The following is an 18,784-nucleotide window of genomic DNA, read 5'->3' as shown; positions in this document are numbered from 1 at the left end:
CGATGTGTGCTTCTACTACAAATGCAAGACAAATAAGCTACAAACCAGAGAGATGAAGAACATTAAAAAATTATTGAAAGAATTTTTATTTTTTTTGGATAACAAACATTAAAAAAATTTCAAGAACAAAGCTTTTGTATTGTTGTTGTACTTTCTTAATTTCAAACAGCCATATTTTCAAAACAATCAGCAGAAATTATTAATGAAGGGATTGAATTTGTCTGGTATAATCAAGGCAATAATGAGGGTATTAAATCTTCTTGGGTTAAAGGTGAGTTAAGTCACCTGAAAATACCCCCTAACACCAGAAATTTAACCCTAGTCCCCTTTTCCTCTATAAAATAAATAGAGTCCCCTTTTCCCACATTTTGCAAGAATTGAGTTCCCTGTATTATACTTAACTCTAAAAATTTCAAGATCAAAGCTTTTGTACTGCTGTTGCACTTTCTTAATTTCAAACGGCTATATTTTTAACACAATCAGTAGAAATCATTAATGAAGGGATTGAATTTGTCTGGTTTAATCAAGGCAATAATGAGGGGACTCAATTATTTACAAGGGACTTAATTCTTCTTAGGTTAAAGGTGAGTTAAGTCACCTGAAATTACCCCTTATCACCAGAAATTTAACCCAATCCCCTTTTCCTCTGTAAAATAAATAGAGTCCCCTTTCCCCACATTTCGCAAAAGTTGAGTCCCCTATTTTATACTTAACTCAATTAACTATGTTATCTAGACTTTGCATTTTATCTCAAGTACTCGTGTCGAATCCTCAACACTCAGACATACTATAGATAAGAACCCTTTGACGTTTCAATTTAAACCAAAATCTTAAAAAATAAAAAAAATCACAAATTAATTGAGTTGGGCACTTGAACACACACCCATATCGAATATAGATAGGGGAACTACAGTCCTGAGCAACATAGCTGTCGATTTTCACTCACTGATTACTTCAATTAGTTACCAGACCTGATGAATGTAATGTCTGCTGTTTCCTTCGATTTAGGCATACAGTAGCATCTTATAATTCTTGATCAGCTGACACTTAAGCTGATGGTTGAATAAATTCTATCAATTATAACTCTGCATTAATTTAATATCATCATAATAGCATAACTTGAACTAATAATATGATCACTAAATCCGGCAGAAGCACAGTATTGCAGAATATGGATACACAAATGATGATCCTGGCACTCTTTATTATGACTGGTAATGTCTCATAATCTCTACATCATATGCACAGAAACAGTACTCCGGTTAATTTGTTAATCCAAATCGTAAACCCAAGCAGAAGGTGTAATAGGAGAGCCAATCCATAACTTTCCGTCTTTCTCCTCAACTTCACTAGCATACCTCACTTGCTTCCCTTGAGTATCTTCCAAAACCTCGACAACTTGTCCTTCTTCACTCAGCTTCACCACAATACCATGGTGCCCTCCCACGAACAAAGCATGCAGTCGCTGTACAAAGCTAAGCGGGATCTTAAGCAATGTGTTTCCAACCCAAGTGTTTCTAAGAAGCCAATCAGCCAAAGGAGTTTTCTTGGCGTGTAAACCAACCCAAAACTCACCCTTCGAGTTTCTTCTTATATTGTCAGGATATCCAGGCAAATCAGTGAAAGTTTCAACTTGTCCTGCTTTTGGACCCTGCAGCCAGTACCTTAAGATTTTGCAGGTGCCAGTTTCAGCTACTAGCACAAAGGAACGGTCTTTGCTCAAAGCCACTCCATTCGCAAAGGCAATGTCACGTAGTAGGACAGTTACCTCTTTGGATGGTATGCTGTACTTAATGAATCTGCCTGTCTTGTCTCCACTTAGTATTGATGGTATGAAGTGCCTGAAAAACAAAGAACAGTTTCTAATAATTCTCATACAATGAAGCTATAAGGCTTTTTTCTAGCTTAATAAGAAGTAAGTTTGATAAACTTTCCCATATTTCCCTTTCATGATCATGATTTCCTAATACTTATATGTATACAGTGGAAAAAAAAGGCACTCTAGCTAAATTCCATAAAACATACCCGAAATCATATTTGGCCTATTAATTTGGGACGGAGAAAGTACATCTTTTAGGGACAGACGAACAAACTATACTGCATTCATGGGGGTGATGAAATGACTAATACACAATTACACAGTAGTTATATACTTATATATAATGGATTGAAATTCTGGTCATACCAACAGAAACAAGGGATGAGATGATATGTCTAAATATGAAACAATACCACACACTTATACGCTATGTTAGATGTGAGTATGTGACAAATGATCCAAAAGGTCTCATACGGAAGAGCAGAAAGAAGCTTAAGAAAAAAGAGCAAGCCAAACAATGACCCCTCTTCCCGGAGGTTTTAATTTAGGTTGTCTTTGGATAGAAGGTTAACCTTTTTCACATAAGACATAACCAGTTTTCTAATATTCCCCTGTTTTGTTTGTTAAGGGGTTAAAAAAAATTGGGGGTTGGAGATAGTTTGTCATTTTCAACAATAACCTCCCCATTTCTTATTTTTCTCCTCTTCTTCCCTCAATTTCTCTTCTTTATTTCATTCAAATTTGCTAGTAAGGACCCAAAAATAGAAATATCTAGTTTGAATCGGATTTCCATCACATTGTACCATGGTTCAGTTTAATATGTTTCCCTCCTAAGTCCTAACCAAGCACAACCTAAGTGAAAGAGGAGGGGGCTAAGGCTAATGAAATCAGCAGGTTTCAAATCCCATATCTTAAGCAACATCCTTATAACTCTACATCTCTACCGAGTTAGCTATTAAAAAGCAATATCAGAGATCATGGAATTGGGATTCCTCCAAATGTCTCCATAACACTTTATAAGAACAAAGGATTAGCAGACAGAAGATGATAAACAGTCAAGAGCAGCAAATGAAGTGAGGAAAATGCAACCCAAAAAAATTATTCACTCTTAGTCACTTTAACACCCTTATCCCATATCCACAAGTCCCAACTTCCAAGTTACATAGTTAGTAGTACAAAAAAGGGCATTATTTACAGAAATGCATACCTTCTGTGGAACTTTGTGCTTGTTTCAGTAAAGTAGATAATATCATCTTCTCCATCAATGTCCATGTCATTGGTGAAATACAAGGGAGTGCCTTCAGCCTCAGTTACCACCTTGGAGGCCAACCCTCCTTCAGGCCCAACTCTTAAAATGCCAAAGTATGCGTCAGCAATATAAAGATCTCCAGTTTTCTGCTCAAACCTCAGACCTAATGGCCTTCCACATACATGCTCCAGCTCTGGTGCAAACGGCTGTGTGCAATCCTTTCTTCATACATACAAACATCAAAGAAGAATAAATTAATCAGCTGAGATTCTTCACGAACAAATTGAAAGAGTTGAGTTCAACATCATAGGTTAGGCATGAGTAATAATTTGAAGCATTTCTTGACAATTGGCTCGATATGGCACCTATATCTCTTCATTGGTACATCAAATTGAACAAATTTACAAACTCTAGTGAATTTTCATCCTGAAACCTGAGAACAGGACAGCTATTTTACTAACATTTTCGCATTCGCGAACATGCTTACCAAGCCAAGTGCAGCTCCATCCCCAAAAATAACTTATGGACTAGCTCAATTACTTTAGATTCATCCAAGCTCATGCCCATTGATTCTTAACACGCCAACTGCTATGTTGCTCACATATCTATAATAGTAATACTTTGTAATTTTGTATTAATAATAACAGAATTTCTCTGCCAGTATATTTTTTTCAAACTCAAGTCTCAAGTCTCAAGTCAATTGCTTTAAGTTATCAACTTTGCAATATAATTAGTTACACAGTCAACACTGACCATAAAGTGTCATCAGCTTTAACGAATATGTATATATTTGCCATTGTTGATTATTTAAAACGTACCATTAACAAATATTAGTACACCTTGGTCAAAAATCAAAAGCATAGTTTTATATAGGAAAGGCATTATTAAGACCTTTATTGATCAAGCTCAAATCTGCTCAACGTCACCACCATATGCAACTATCTTCCATTGCATGTTTATTGTACTAGTCTATGTAGAATCAACTGCGCAAAGGAGTAAATTTTATCTCATTTGTGTTGATAAAACATGTTGTATACAATACACTCACGTGTCACCTAATTGATTCCATAAGTCAATAAAAAAAAAAGTAAAAATAAATCAAATTACTCCTCTCACAGTCTCACCTATAATAAATTGTCACTACATTATCATAACTCAAACTAGTAACGTGACAACTACACATGAGTTCATTTATTAATGCATTATTTATCTTCATACCTTAAAAATGGGAGTTTGTCATTATTTTTTTTGCACATCACGGATTCATTTACTTCACACAATAAATTAAAATGACAGTCAAATTTCATAAATTTGTAACAACAATACAAACTTCAGCCAATCAAAAATAAATCAAAATAACACGAATTAACCCTTAGGACTGCATATATCAAAATCGATAAACAAACATAATTCCGAAACAGCATACTACGTAGAGTATACAATACAGAATAATACCTTGAAGAAGAGGTGAAAGCAAAATCAACCCAAGAACTAGAACTCGGGTTCCACTTAAGGATCCGACCATCAGCAACACTAGTATAAGGGCCCGCACCAGATGGGTCAAAGGCCAGGCTCTCGGGCCCAAAAGCACCTGGGACTTGAATGGGCCGGGCCCGATGAAGAACGTCATGAGAAGGGGTAGAGAGAGAAAGAGATGGAGGAGAGAGAAAACGAGGAAGGAAGATAGCTAAAAGGGTTGAAAGAGCTGCAATTGTTGATGCAGTTAGTACCATGTCTGACGCTTTCACCATTTTTGGTGGATGTGAAATTTCAGGAGCAAATTATTTTCTAATGTGTTGTTTGTTTGTGTTGTTGTTGAGTACTTGAAGAGTTGGTGTGTGGAATTACTTGGGGGATTTTAAGACTAATGATGTATTTGCTTATTAATTGTCCAAATTGGCAACTTTGATTGTACTAGTTGAAAGATACAAGTCACGGGATACTGTGATAATGATGGGATAGTTTCATAGTCGGATACCATGTACTACATTTTTTAGAACTTTAAAGGGCACATATTCGTAGGTAAAATTTATTTGTGAGTATAAGAAAAATAGGAATGCATGTAATGAGGAGAGAGATAAGTGACAACCTAAAAATGAAAGAAAACAATAGTTGCACATAATGTGTAGTATTCATTTTTGACAAAAATTGCAAAAAATATGAAACGGAAGTAGTACTTGCTTCATTTCTCCATACGCGGGGTTTTAGGAGGAATTGGTCAAAGTAATAAAATAGGGAGATAGTGGGGTTGGTGGGAGGTAAATTGGAGGAGCAAGAATTTTAAGGTAATAAAATATAATTCTATGGGATTTCGCTAGTTAAAATAAATGAATAAAATATTTTAAAAGCTTTTCAAATAAAGAAATGGATCAAATATATAAAAACACTGGAATTGAAAAGTGAAGCAAGTATTTAAAAAATGAAGGAGTACCAAGTAATCCCTTTACATATCTCTATTTGTTTGGTACGGAGTATTTATAATACACCTTAAAATATATTGCATCCGATTTTTTCCAAGTGATACATAAACTATGTAAATGAACAGGTTGCCAAAAATAAAAATGGTGTATTAAAAAAACACTTATATTATGAGAGTGTAATTGTGTAATACTAAGTTAAAACACTCATGTTCATATAAATTTGTTATCTTTAAAGTAAATATTGTAACTAATCTAACAAGATCTCAATCAGTGATTTTTAGTATAGATAAATAATGATTTGTGGTTAAAGTTTTTAAATTTGCTCCCAAAACATATGATAGGACAAACCAATTTAGACGAGGGAATAAATTGACTACTGCTGAACACACGTGGTTTGAATAATTAGATGAGCAATAAAGAATAGTTCATGTGGGGGGTTGGTGAGAGAGACCATAAAATAATAGTGGTCTCGTATTCAAACACGAATGGAAGAATCAAATGTTGCAACTTGCAAGAATTCAAAGATCGGAAGGAGCATTGGGTGATCTAAACTTAGGGTTAATTATAGTCTAGCTCATTTGTGAATAGTATTGGGTGAGTTTGTTTCCTAGTGAGTCCACCCACTCAAATACTGAAATGTATATCCAATAACTTGTAAGAAAATTTCAAAAATCAATATAAAATGTCAACAAACTAATAAATTTCTAAAGTCGAGATGTTCAAAACCTTTATAAAAACGTCCAATTAACGTATACTTCGTATTTGTTTCACTGTGAGTTCGAGCCAAACTCACACAATGCCTTCCTTGTCTTCAATTTGGTAACATCATGTGATGGAATTTAGAGCAATTTTGTATTTTTGGTATTCCACCCATTTCACCCTTTGGGCTAATCCGGATTCGAAGATCAGTTTCGGGTGGTTAGGTTCTAGTCCACCAATTGTTGTTGCGGGGGATCGAACACGAGTCCTTCATACCAAGTGTATTCTCAATCATCACTACACCAACAACTATTTGGTATTTAGAGCCATTTTGTAATGCTAGTATATTTAACATGTAATGGCAAAGTTTTAAATGATATAAGTATTGGGCTATGTCGTGCAAGATTCAACAAGATTTGGCCCAATCAATTGGATCGCAATATTGGGCCAAGTGGCTCTGTTCTTTCAATTTTTTTATTGTAAACATCTTCAAATTGTAGAATGGGGCACGTCCATTGGCCTTGTGGGCAGTCATGCTCGACAAAACAAGCCATTTTGTTGATGCTCAATTGCTCAAAATATTTATGCAATTACGTTAAATATTTTCTTTTGTCTAAATAATATGTTCAAAATACGGTTAATTAAGCTTCCCTACTGGTTTCAAAAAATAAAAAAATAAAAATAAATAAAATAAAAATTAAGCTTCCCAACTAAAATGTTCTATTTACGATGTGGATTTTTGAAACCAAGTGGAAGTAGAAGGTTTTGGAGGAGATCTAAAACCATACTCGTATTAATTTTATTATTGATAAGCATGTACCCATTGACCTAAATTGTTAACTTCTCAAACAAAGCATGCAAGTTTGCCCCACACAAATGAAAGAAAAGAGAGTTTTACGCTTATACGGATAAGGGGTTACTCCTCCTATATATTGTTTTATGGTTTGTAAGAACTTTTTTTTTAAAAGAATTGTGAGAACTATTTTAACAAGCATTTATATTACCATTATAAGTGTTTGTAATCCTACAACACTAATTTATTGATAAAGTTTGATAATTTATTATGTATATCCCTATCAGCTATCACCTTAATAGTTATAATAATTTACAAAAGCACCTTTTTTTTTAATGGATTTACAAAAGCACCTTAGTTAATTTTCAATGTTGGATATCATGTATTCAGCCATTTTTGTTAAATAAAAAGAAACAAAAAAAATAAAAAAAGGTTGGAGGGACTAGGAAGTCCAATCAAATCAGAAAGGACGGATACAGTTGGATCACTGTTGAGCCTTTTCTGGAATAGAAAGCCCATTAACATAAATGGTAGAAATTGTAGATTTTTAGAAAGGATTTTTCTCAAGTCTTGATGCCTTTCTTAAAATTTGAAAACCATTAGGGCTGGTTTTGATTTACTGAACTGAACTGATTGGAGTTAAACTGAACTGAAATTAACTTAACTTAACTGAATAGAGATGAAATAAATTGTTTATAAGAGAAAGAAATTAAGAGCTAAACTGATTGGAGTTGAACTGAACTGAACTTAATAGAGCTGAAATGAATTGTTTATGAGAGAAAGAAATTAAGAGCTGAACTGAACTGATTGGAGCTGAACTAAACTAAATTGAACTGAAATTAAGCTGAAGAGACATGGTCTTAGTCTAGCTTCAATGACTGGGAAAATGTTTTGTCATTCAAGTTTTTCTCGTACATAATTGTATATGTAGTGCATTGTATAGTACACTTTTATAGTCGCAAAAGTGTTGATTGACTGATTGACTTATCTTGAAACTTCTATAAATTATATGAACATTATTAGAGTTTTTCAGTAAAGTATTATAAGCTCTCGAAAATAATATATTTAACGAGTAATCTTACCTTCATTACGAGTAATAATATTATTTCAAGTTTTCTTATCCCTTGTACGGGTTGTACCTTTTGTCTATTTTCCCTTTAATATGATCATGGATCACTCTTCCTTACTCTATCTTAGTTAACCTTAGTAAAGTGACATTAGCTAGCTCCTTCAAAAAAAAAAAAAAAAAAAAAGTGACATTAGCTAGCATGGGTGCTTAATAATCTGTAGAAGTATTACTATAATGTTATAGTACAAAATTTTATGTATACTGATGTAAAAATTTAAACTATAGCAACATTATTGTATCAAATGATGAGATAATATAACATGTTACTATTCCGTCTTGAGCTTCTCTTTTTAATATATCGTGATAATCATAAACCAGGATATCATGCTAATTATTAGGAATGACTACTTAACACTCTATTAAATAATTTAAAATCGATATTGTCATCATCAATAACAAAGTTTTAGTCCCAAAATAAGTTGCATTTCATAATACGTAGTCTGTGGTTATTAAATATTTAAATAATTTACATGTTAAATACGAAGTAGTATCTTAAAACCTCAAAAAAAAAATGGCCAAAACATAATAATTAGATGGAAGAAAATAATAAAAACATGTGAAAACAAATTAATTGGAAGAGAGAGAGATTTAAGAAAGATTTGATACCCTTAAAAAGGGTCATATGCTAAAGGACACCCCTACTAAACGTGGTGACCCGACAAGGTATGCTAAGGCCACAGTTCTTTGTTTGGTGAAGTGGGTTTACACTTTGCTTTCATCTTCTACAACAATTGCACCTTCCTTCTAATTAATTATTTAATTAACCATTTAATTAATCTTAAATAATCAAGGATAATCTACCTTAATTTATAAATACGCCAATAATTAGAAGAGTTAAGCGACAAGAACTGCCACAATTATTTAAATTCTCATACAAGATATGCGTATCTTGACAATTTTGTATTATGATTTACAAAATCATATTAGCACGTACACTACCAAACCGTATGTGCTGTATTATTAGCTTATTATTCTTAATGCCTTAATTAGTTCACTTGCTTAGCTTAATTAGTTTTGACTTCTTTAAAGTTTCAATTAGTATAGTAATTGATTAGAATTATACTTGTATAGTTGGGGTTGTAGTTGTATTAGTTGGTTTGGGCATTGAAGTCTTCTATATTCCTGATTTTGTAGCTAATTCCATATCATGCATTTTGGCAATTTTTGAAAAAGTATAATAATTATTTCACTTATACTTCGAACCTGTTCACATTTACTTAATTTCAGTTCAGTTCAATATAGCTATAATCAGTTCAGTTCAGTTCAGCTCCAATCAGTTCAGTTCAGTTCAGCTCCTAATTTTCCTCTCTCATAAAATATTCAGTTTAGTTCAGTTCAGTACAGCTCTAGTCAGTTTAGATCAGTTCACTTCAGCTCAGCCCTTCATCTGTTTTTTCTTTACCTACCATACTGCTTTTTTTATTTCACTCTTAGCTTGTTAATTCATTATTTCAATCACTAATACATTGCTTAACAGTATGTCAAAATTACATATGAAAATAAAAGTGATGAAAGTATAAATTGAGACAAACCTAACAATAATGCAAGATCCTACTTGAATAAATTACTTTTCTTTAATTATAAATCATCAAAGCTAGTAAATGTGTAGAATTTGTTATATACAGCCGGGTGTACCATACACCCAACTAACCCAAGCTTAGTGTTTGCTCTTCATTTGATGATTAAATAAAAAACAACCATCAAAATGAGAACAAAATACACATGGGTGTATGATAGATACACCCGGGCATATATAACAAGCTCTCGTAAATGTGGGGTATGTGAATGATGTAAAAATTAAAGTGTTGCATATGAAAAAAAATAAGAAATGTTATTGTATTATTTAGTTCAATTCATATGGAAAATTAGAGAGATATTATTGTTTTGGTGAAATTATTAAAGATGTAAATAGCACATGATTTTAAACTTTAAACCAAACAAAGATGTCATTCCTGTAGAAATAATTGAATTTGCGATAAATAAAAGGAATATAAATAAATTAAAGACTGACGACAATAACACAAATGATATTTTAAAATAAGAGTAAAGTGATAATCCATAATCAATAATTGTATATCAATCGGATGAACCTGAATCAACACATATAGAGCAAGATCAATTTCAGATTATCTTGTATTGATTAACATGGCCAAATCAATTGGGTGATATATCGACCACTAGCTCCTTGTTAAGAAGATATAGTGTGCAATTTTATTTATTTGTTTTGTGTTAAAATATGTAACTATATATTGATGATAATGTGTAATGTTATAAAAATTGCAAATATTTAAAAATTGGTAAACATTAGTGAAAAATTGATGTGGCAAAATATTAATTCCGAGCAAAATGATCTGTCTACAAGGGCTACGACGTGTGTATAAATTAAATACCAATGCACTAAACTCATTATGTGGATTGTGGTCTATCCCATGGATATAAAGAAATTGATTGCAATAATGTAACATGTTTATTTGTATCCAATAATTTCAAAGGATAGAAGATCTTCTCTTTCAAAAACACACATTATTAAGGTGTTAGGTATCCCAAGCAAATAACAATGAAACATTTTGGTTCCTTTTTTAAAAACATATGTGGTTCAAGATGCATGATGGATCAATAGACTCTATTGAAATTTGTTCAATTTTGAGCCATATAGTTTACATTATTTCTATAATATCTTCTCCCTCACACTTATCATCTTGCCTAAACATAGCCACACAATATCTACTATTCTACTAAGCAGCGAGTTGTTCAATCTTCAATTCAAATTTTATGTTAATTAGGTATATATCTATCAATGCATATATAAGGACCTGATTAAATTGATATTAACATAATTAGTTGGTTAATTAGCTAACAATACAAGCTAAGCTCAATGTGTAGCTTTGTTTAAGATCATCTTCATCGTCGTCATCATCATTATATTCATCCCCCCTAACCACCATTACGTACATCAAGTTGAGACTTGGACCAGGAGTGAGGCTGTAAGGATTTTTACTAATGTGGCCTGGGCAAGGTTAAGGACTTATTCTTATACGATTATTTTCAGTTCAGTTCAATTTGTGTTCAGTTCAGTTCTGTTTAAATAAGTTCAGTTCAGTTTAGCTCCTAATTTCCTTCTCATTCTATTATATTCATTTCAGTTCAGTTCAGTTCATTTCAGCTCTAATATTTAAGTTTAGTTCAGTTCAGTTCAGTTCAGTTCAGTCAATGAGAACATGCCCTAATTTTGTAGTAGGTTATAGCTATGTCTCACTACATTTCAAATAACGATTTCTTGGGTCTAAAGACGTGGGTGCTACATATATGACCCGCTTAATTAAGTAGGGTCTAGTTTCGAGCATGATGCATGTGGAGGGGGAGCTCAAACTTATGATCAAATTCAAGGTATGGTTACACAGATAGATCAGAGCCAAGTGAAGGCCCGCTATGGACCAACTCCTAGCCCCTTTGCTTTCTAGCTAAAGCTTGCCCCCGAGAAATTATATTTTATAAATGCAAAACTGGTAGGCAAATATCAATTATAATTAGTAGCTCAGTTAGTAGAAGCATGGAATTTGATAGCTTGATCAATTCCTCCAAGTGTCTTATTTGTATGATAGAACATTATTATTCTTTTGATTATTCAATAATGGACATGAATGAGAATTGCTTTCTCTTCGACTCTTACGTGTGTTTATTTAGGTTGTAAACATTGTTTGAGCCTATGTAATGTATGTAATACGAAGTACTCCCTCAATCCCTCTGTCCCTAAATTACATTCCTACTTCTCTTTATTATGTGAGGAATAAATGTTAGAAATAGAAATGTAATTTAGGGACAGAGGAAATATAAGTATTTTTTTCCCTTTCGTATGAAAAATGTTCAAATAGGAAAAAAGAACATGCACTAGAGTTCTATGTTGGAAATTTTCAATACATCTTTTCTAATTTGAGTACGAGTGAAAGTCTTGAATGGGGATATCATATTATCATGTCATTCAAAAGATAACGGACCCGTGACAATACGGTAAACACTTGGCCTTAAAGTTTGGGTGGTAAGAATAAGGTTATCCAACTTGACCCTACAATAAAATCCTCTTGCTTTTGAGTGATACATTTTCCTTGGATTTTGATTTTTAAGTGACACTTTTTTTAAAAAAAAAAAACATTATACTTAATATATATAAATCCCTTTACTATGATCCCTAACTAGTATAATACTAAAATTTAGGGGCGTTTGGTATAATAATTTTAGGAGTAGAAAGCGGATTCAATTAAATGTTTTTTTTTTTTTTGGTTTTATCCAGCTTGAAAATGGTCCAAAATAGCAGTTTGTGCATTTTCTGGCTCGATCTTGGACTAGGCCGAAGCCTTGGTCCATTATAGGCCAACTTTTTTGCCTAGGTCCAACCTTGCCCCGCCTGTCCATGATCACCTCAAATAATTTAGAATTTGTGTTATATATACCTGGGTGTACCATACACCCAAAGTTAGTTTTTACTCTTCATTTAATGATTAAATAATAAACAATCATCAAAATGAGAACAAATCACTTATGAGTGTACGGTGCACCCAGGTGTATATGTAACAAGCTCTCACTCCAAAACTCCGAGCAATAGCTAATGTATTACTTAAACAATTAATGTACAAAGGAAATACTAAGCCAAACCTACTTTCGCAAACTCTCATACTTAAATAGGTTTAAAGCCACAAAGGGAATACTAAACCTGATGAAGTCTATTTTTGCATACGCTCGTATACAAAGTATGTTTATTCTTAATTAATGTTGGAGTACTCCTTAAGAGAATGAAGTGGTTCATTTAATTTTCCCTTTGCATATAGTGCACTTTTGTTTACTCATATTTTTCCTGCTTCGAGAATTCCATAAGATTTGGTCATCACAAAATCTTTTGTTTCTTTGAATCCTAAGTTCCTTTACCCAGTAAACATGAATACATGATAAGACATTGCATATGACCTAAGTCGTGACGGAAGTGCTCCAATTTTATATTCTTACTAATTGCTACTGAGGTTTGACATTTCCTAAAGTCAAATGACTTATTTTCTCAGCGAAGAAGTGATTGACTTTTCCATTATTGCTAATTAAATGCTGCAAATTTCAAATGAGGTGGACATCCAACAGCTAACTGTCAGTCTTCCTTTTTAAAAAATAAAAGTAAATAAAAATAAATAAATAAATAAAAGTGCAGTCAATATGGAATGTTTACTAACGTCGCACCGTGCTACTGTTGTGTTTTATTCACTTGAATTTTAATTACATACATTAATTTATTGAGTCTAAAATTAACATATGGAGTACTTATTTAAACTTCTTTTATAGCAATGATTCTTCACAATCTTGTACTTTGAACATTGTAGAATCATTAACTTGATTTTTACAACCAAACTTGTATACTATGTATTTCCTAAATTAATCTTATCTGATTTTTATTTTTTATTTTTTTTTTTTGAGGTAATTTGAACTTTATTTTCTAAACGTGATTAATTCAAATTTAATTTTGTAAAAAGTGAAAATAACGTAATCAATTGATATGTTTTTAATAAGTTGAAGGTATCATGTAGATTCTTTATTTATTATAATTTATACCTTAGAATTTTAAAAACACAAACGATTATGAAAAATCCTTAATTTTCTTTTTATTTTTTTATTTATTGGTGACATGTTTAGAGATAATCGAAGTTATATGCTTTGATTTATCAAATATGCCAAGTCAAAAGTTCGATATTATGTATTTTTGTTACAATTCCAAATAAATTAAAAAAAAAACGACGAAGAACCACTTGGTAGTTTAAAAGAACAAAATTGTACTTGTCGTTTCTTTATAGTTGCAACGCTTCCCTAAATTGAAAATGTCACAATAATTGCAACACACCATAAAAGGAAGGTTTTTATGGTGAGAATTGTAGTATTACCTTTAATTAAAGCACATGACCCTCTTAATTATGCTCCTGACAACCTTTTAACCCCATTTTAAGTTTATAATAACATGTGAGGTCTACTTTTCTTAAAACAGTGTGTGTTGTAACTATAAAGAAATGAAAAAAAAGTAGGTATTGATACCATTAGCTATTAATAATCGTCATCTAGGATGACTAAGTAAACCATAAATGTCACTTTCGAAAGATTTGGTGATGCCCACAACATCAAGTCGCGATTTATTAATTTCCAAGTAGTCACATTGCCGTTGACCGACTAAACAACCTTCTTCTATGCTAGTCAAATAATATACTACGTATTAAACGTGCAAGTAATGCGACTTTTTTTATACGTCAATAAAAGAATTGGAAACATTATTTATATTTATTACCTTCACGATTTCTTATTCCATTGCACAACTTTCATATATACTCGATACTCCACATAAAAGTGTAACTGAAACATTTTTAATTTTACCATACATTGTAATTTATACTTTCATACAGAGTAGTACATAAGGTTAAAATGTTAAATACTTCATTCGTCCCCTTTTGATACCCTTATAAGGTAAATTTTAGTCCAAAAATGTTCAACACTTCAACCTATTTGCCTTTTCCAACAACCATTAATATTAATTTTTTTATCAAACTTTCCTCCAATTTGCAACAATACTTGTACAAATTTAAATTTCCATGTAAATTTTGTTTTCCCGTATACTTTTATTACTTTCTCTCTCTTCTTTTTTGCATACCAAATGTCAATTTACTTTTTCAATGTAAATGTATTTTTACTATTCTTATTTATGTTTATTAATTCCCGTGAAAAATGCCCATAAGGGACTATCAAAAGGGGACGGAGGAAGTACAATAAATCCTGTTAGATTACTCTTGATTCATGGAGTAATTTTATATTCGTCTCTTAATTTATTAATGTCCACTTTCTCTATATAATGTGAGTAATAAATGATAGAAAGTGGACATTAATAAATAGACGGAAGAAATAAATTAAAATTAAAAAACTAAGATTTTGCATGTATGTCGTGCATTTACTTTCTGAACAATTTCATTTACTTTATAAATAATTTCATTTACTTTTACTATTTATTCTTTTACTTTTGAAATTAAGTTAATGAAAAACTTATGTAAGATAATTTTGCAATCAATCAAGAATTTAAAAAGCTTATTGTCAAAGCTACTAACTGTTGATAAAGTCTTCAAAAAAATAAGTATTTTGCTTAGTTTTATTATTTTGATGATGATTTTTATAAAAATAAACTATCTCTGTTTTTTTTTTTTTATTATTGTTTTTTCATTCACCACGCTTGTCCATACACATTTTCTTAAACAACAAAATCTGATCTTTAAATTAAATTTTTTCTGGTAAAATTAAGAAATTAAATTTTTTTTTTTTGAAAGGATAAATCAAGAAGAATTTAACGTGACTGCCTTATATGTTCTTATTTTTTCTAATTTACAAATCACAAAAGACAATTAAGAAGTGTGTTGCGTGAATGATGTAAAATCTCATAAAATGTTGCAGTTAAAAGAGGGGCCACTTCTATGTTCCTTAATCCCCTCTATTTGTATACTTCTTTTGTTTCGATTTATTGTTATGACATCCTAGGTTGGGTCAAATAAAGGTACTCCCTCCGTACCTAAATTAAGTAAATTAATTTAATTATTTCTAGCATTTATAAATAGAGAGAAGTAGGAAGGAGGGAGTACATTTTACTTTTCCATTTTAAGACATATGATGGAAAATAATCCATATTAATTCAAAAGTAAGTAAATTAATTACTTGTACTCCGTATATCTTTTCAAAAAAAAAAAAAAAGTAAATTATTATATATTACTCAACTCCATTATATATTATAATTAAATATTAGTCACGAAGTAATACGAGTAGTATTCATTTTAACCAACTTTTATTACTTCGTATTTTCTACACAATAGATAGAGGCCGTGATTTTACTATTGCTTTCTTACAATATTCCACTTTATTTTTCATTTACTTCTCATTTCTCATACCTTTTGATTTTTTAATTTTTTTATTTTTTTTTTTTGTTGTTATGGTAAAAAGAATACAATGTAACTATTTATCTTTATCTGATCCCGAAACGAAGAAAGTAATTATGAAATTAAGGCTAGTTATCTATGATTACTCATGGAGACAAGATCCTAACAAAGATTTGTTGGTCCATAAGGTTAATTGGTAGGGTGCAACGATTATGAATTCAAAAGAAAGAAAGAAAGAAAGTCGCAGTACACCGTGCGAGATTCTTTTTTCTATTGCTCTTGCGTTGTTTGCACCTTTGCCTAACGTGCATTATATTTTTATATGGGGCTTGATTTTTTTTCTTTTTTTTAAAAAAAAAAACAAAAATATATGGGGCTTGATTAAGTATGGTTTAATTTAAATAAGTGAGATAATCACCTACTTCCTTTTCATGACATATTTATATTGGCTTCATTTTTCAATGATGCAATTTAAATTTGATTCCTATAAATATATACACAACTAATATAATTAACATAATTGATGCCCAATTTTGAACTAGTTGATCTAATTTACATGGTTATGTTATTAGAGCAAAATGAAAGCTTTAGATCGAACCCTTCACTACAATAAGTTTGTTTGAGTGTTCGATCGACAAAGTATTGTGACTTCCCTATTCAACTTTTTGGATATATAGTACATGTAATTTATTTTTTTAATTCTCTTTTGTAAAATAGTTGTTTTTACATGACTGAAATAACAATTAGGGAAAAAAAAAAAAAGAAAAGAGGGGGATTAGAATTAGACAAAGGGTAGGGTTTAAAGTCTCAATATTGTACATTGTAAATCGAAGTTGAATCATGACAATAGATTGAGGTTGAGCTGATGAGAGTCGAAATTCGTCTTTTATTGAAAAAAAAAACCCTTTAGGATATTTAATTTAGATCACCAAAACGAATAAGAGAAGATGTATATATACATGAATTTTTTTTTCTTTTCCTTTATTTTCTACTTTTTTTTTTTTTTTGAAACAATTATTATTTTTAATATAGTATTACAAGATAAACATACTATGAAATTTTAATAAAGAAATCCTTTTACATACAAAAAAAAATTGAGTATCTTAGAACATACAATTAGTTTAGCTGGTAAAATTTTGATAGGCAGCTCAAAATCGTAGAATAAGTGGCATCGAAAATATTACGATATGTGACTTTACGGAATCCATTATACCAAAAAAGGATAATGTTGCCATATATAGAGCATAGTAGTCAATAGTAATAATTGGGTTTCCTTTGAAGGCAACGGATTCTCATCAATCTTGAACAGGTGAAGCACGAGATTGATGAACTTGCACTCTAAGCAGGACCATAACATAACATAAAGATTTTATCTTTAATAATGAAAAGGACTTCCAAGTCAGTCTTCACGATTGGTTAATTTTAAGCCTTTTCTTTCCAAATCCTCTAAAGATTTTGTTTTGATTGAACATATGGAATTTGGATGCTCATCAATGTAAAAAACAAAAGCCCATGAATTGATTTTGCTATGGTCAATGATAATCATGTGATATACATTAATTATGATGATCCCCCTCAATTTTTGTCACTAACAAAATTAAATTGTTCACATTTTTATTCATTAATTAAATTGTTCACATTTTTATTCATTAGTAGTACTAAGTAATTGACTTTTGATCATGTATGTATATATATGATACTTAAAAAAAGTCACTCATATATATGTTGAGAAGAAAGAAAGAATTGAAAAAATTGAATGAATAAAACTCAATTTTTATACCATATGAATTATGAAGTTGACAATATAAGCGGATATGCCATATATATATAAGAGCTTAAAAGATGAGAATCAATTTGTGAGAATTTAATATAATTGAATTGTTAGCATGTAACGGAATATTCCAATATACTTCATTTTTATACAAAAATATTTATATTTTAATAAACAATATTTTTAATTATCAATATCATTAATAATTTCTTTATTCCTTATCATCGTATACCCTGGATTATTTATCAAAAATTCTCTCTTTAATCAAGACATATCTTACATGCGAGAACATTTTTTTTAGAAACGAAGGGAATATGATTTATCTAAGCTTGTTGAAACTAAAAACACTTATCTACATTTCCTTATCTTAAGCTTTTATAATACTTTTTTAAGCTTATCTTGGCTTTAATTATGCAGCAAATTTGCACCGAAAAAGAATTTATACGACCAAATTGGGGGAGCTAGCTACCCAACAATTTGTTGGGGGTAATACATAATTATATAAAGACAAGAAGTATGGTATTAAAAATATATGCAAATAAGAAATATTTTTCCTAAAAGAAGTTTATTATAAGTTGGGATTTGGGCTTCTTCAACCTTTAAGCATATAATGATAACCTAGTGCATTGAACATAGCCAAGCGTGTATGTATCATGTGTTGTTAATTTAATTAAATAATCCGTATGTCATGTGTTGTAGTACTTGTCGAGGATCATTAAACTAATTTTGTGTTTTATTCCAATATAACTTTTAATAATTATGTGATATGGTATCATAGTAAATTCCCGATATTGGGTTTAATGTTTTTTTTACCCTGCATTTAAAAACAAATGGTAAAGGCTACACATACATTTGTTGTATGTGGGTCCTACATACAACAACAATTATGTTACTGAAAAAAAACTACGAGTATAACGTTACTAAGAAAATATATTACGACATCAAGAAATATAAGTTTATTACTAGAGAT

The 18,784-nt window shown here is 31.0% G+C and overlaps 1 protein-coding gene across 1 annotated transcript; it reads right to left on the bottom strand.

Annotated features, from left to right (window-relative positions):
* Nucleotides 1-927: 927 nt before the first annotated feature.
* LOC145608829 (protein STRICTOSIDINE SYNTHASE-LIKE 10-like) lies at nucleotides 928-4,892 on the bottom strand. Its single transcript, XM_081664421.1, has 3 exons — nucleotides 4,524-4,892; nucleotides 3,027-3,290; nucleotides 928-1,841 (listed from the first exon to the last, which is right to left on the bottom strand). The coding sequence occupies exons 1-3, from the start codon at nucleotides 4,817-4,819 to the stop codon at nucleotides 1,271-1,273; spliced, it is 1,131 nt and encodes a 376-aa protein (XP_081520547.1). The 5' UTR covers nucleotides 4,820-4,892; the 3' UTR covers nucleotides 928-1,270.
* Between the last annotated feature and the right edge of the window lie 13,892 nt (nucleotides 4,893-18,784).

This window comes from Chenopodium album, chromosome 23 (genome assembly GCF_948465745.1).
Source record: "Chenopodium album chromosome 23, dcCheAlbu1.1, whole genome shotgun sequence".
Classification (NCBI taxonomy): domain Eukaryota; kingdom Viridiplantae; phylum Streptophyta; class Magnoliopsida; order Caryophyllales; family Amaranthaceae; genus Chenopodium; species Chenopodium album.
The sequence above is the reverse complement of the archived record's forward strand: the minus strand, read 5'-3'. Positions and strand labels throughout refer to the sequence as shown.

Coding starts and splice junctions, on each gene's coding strand:
- LOC145608829 (XM_081664421.1), bottom strand. CDS start 4,819: ATGGTGAAAGCGTCAGACATGGTACTAACTGCATCAACAATTGCAGCT. Junction 3,291..4,523: donor GCTTTCACCTCTTCTTCAAG/GTATTATTCTGT, acceptor GTATGTATGAAG/AAAGGATTGCACACAGCCGT. Junction 1,842..3,026: donor AGCACAAAGTTCCACAGAAG/GTATGCATTTCT, acceptor TTTGTTTTTCAG/GCACTTCATACCATCAATAC.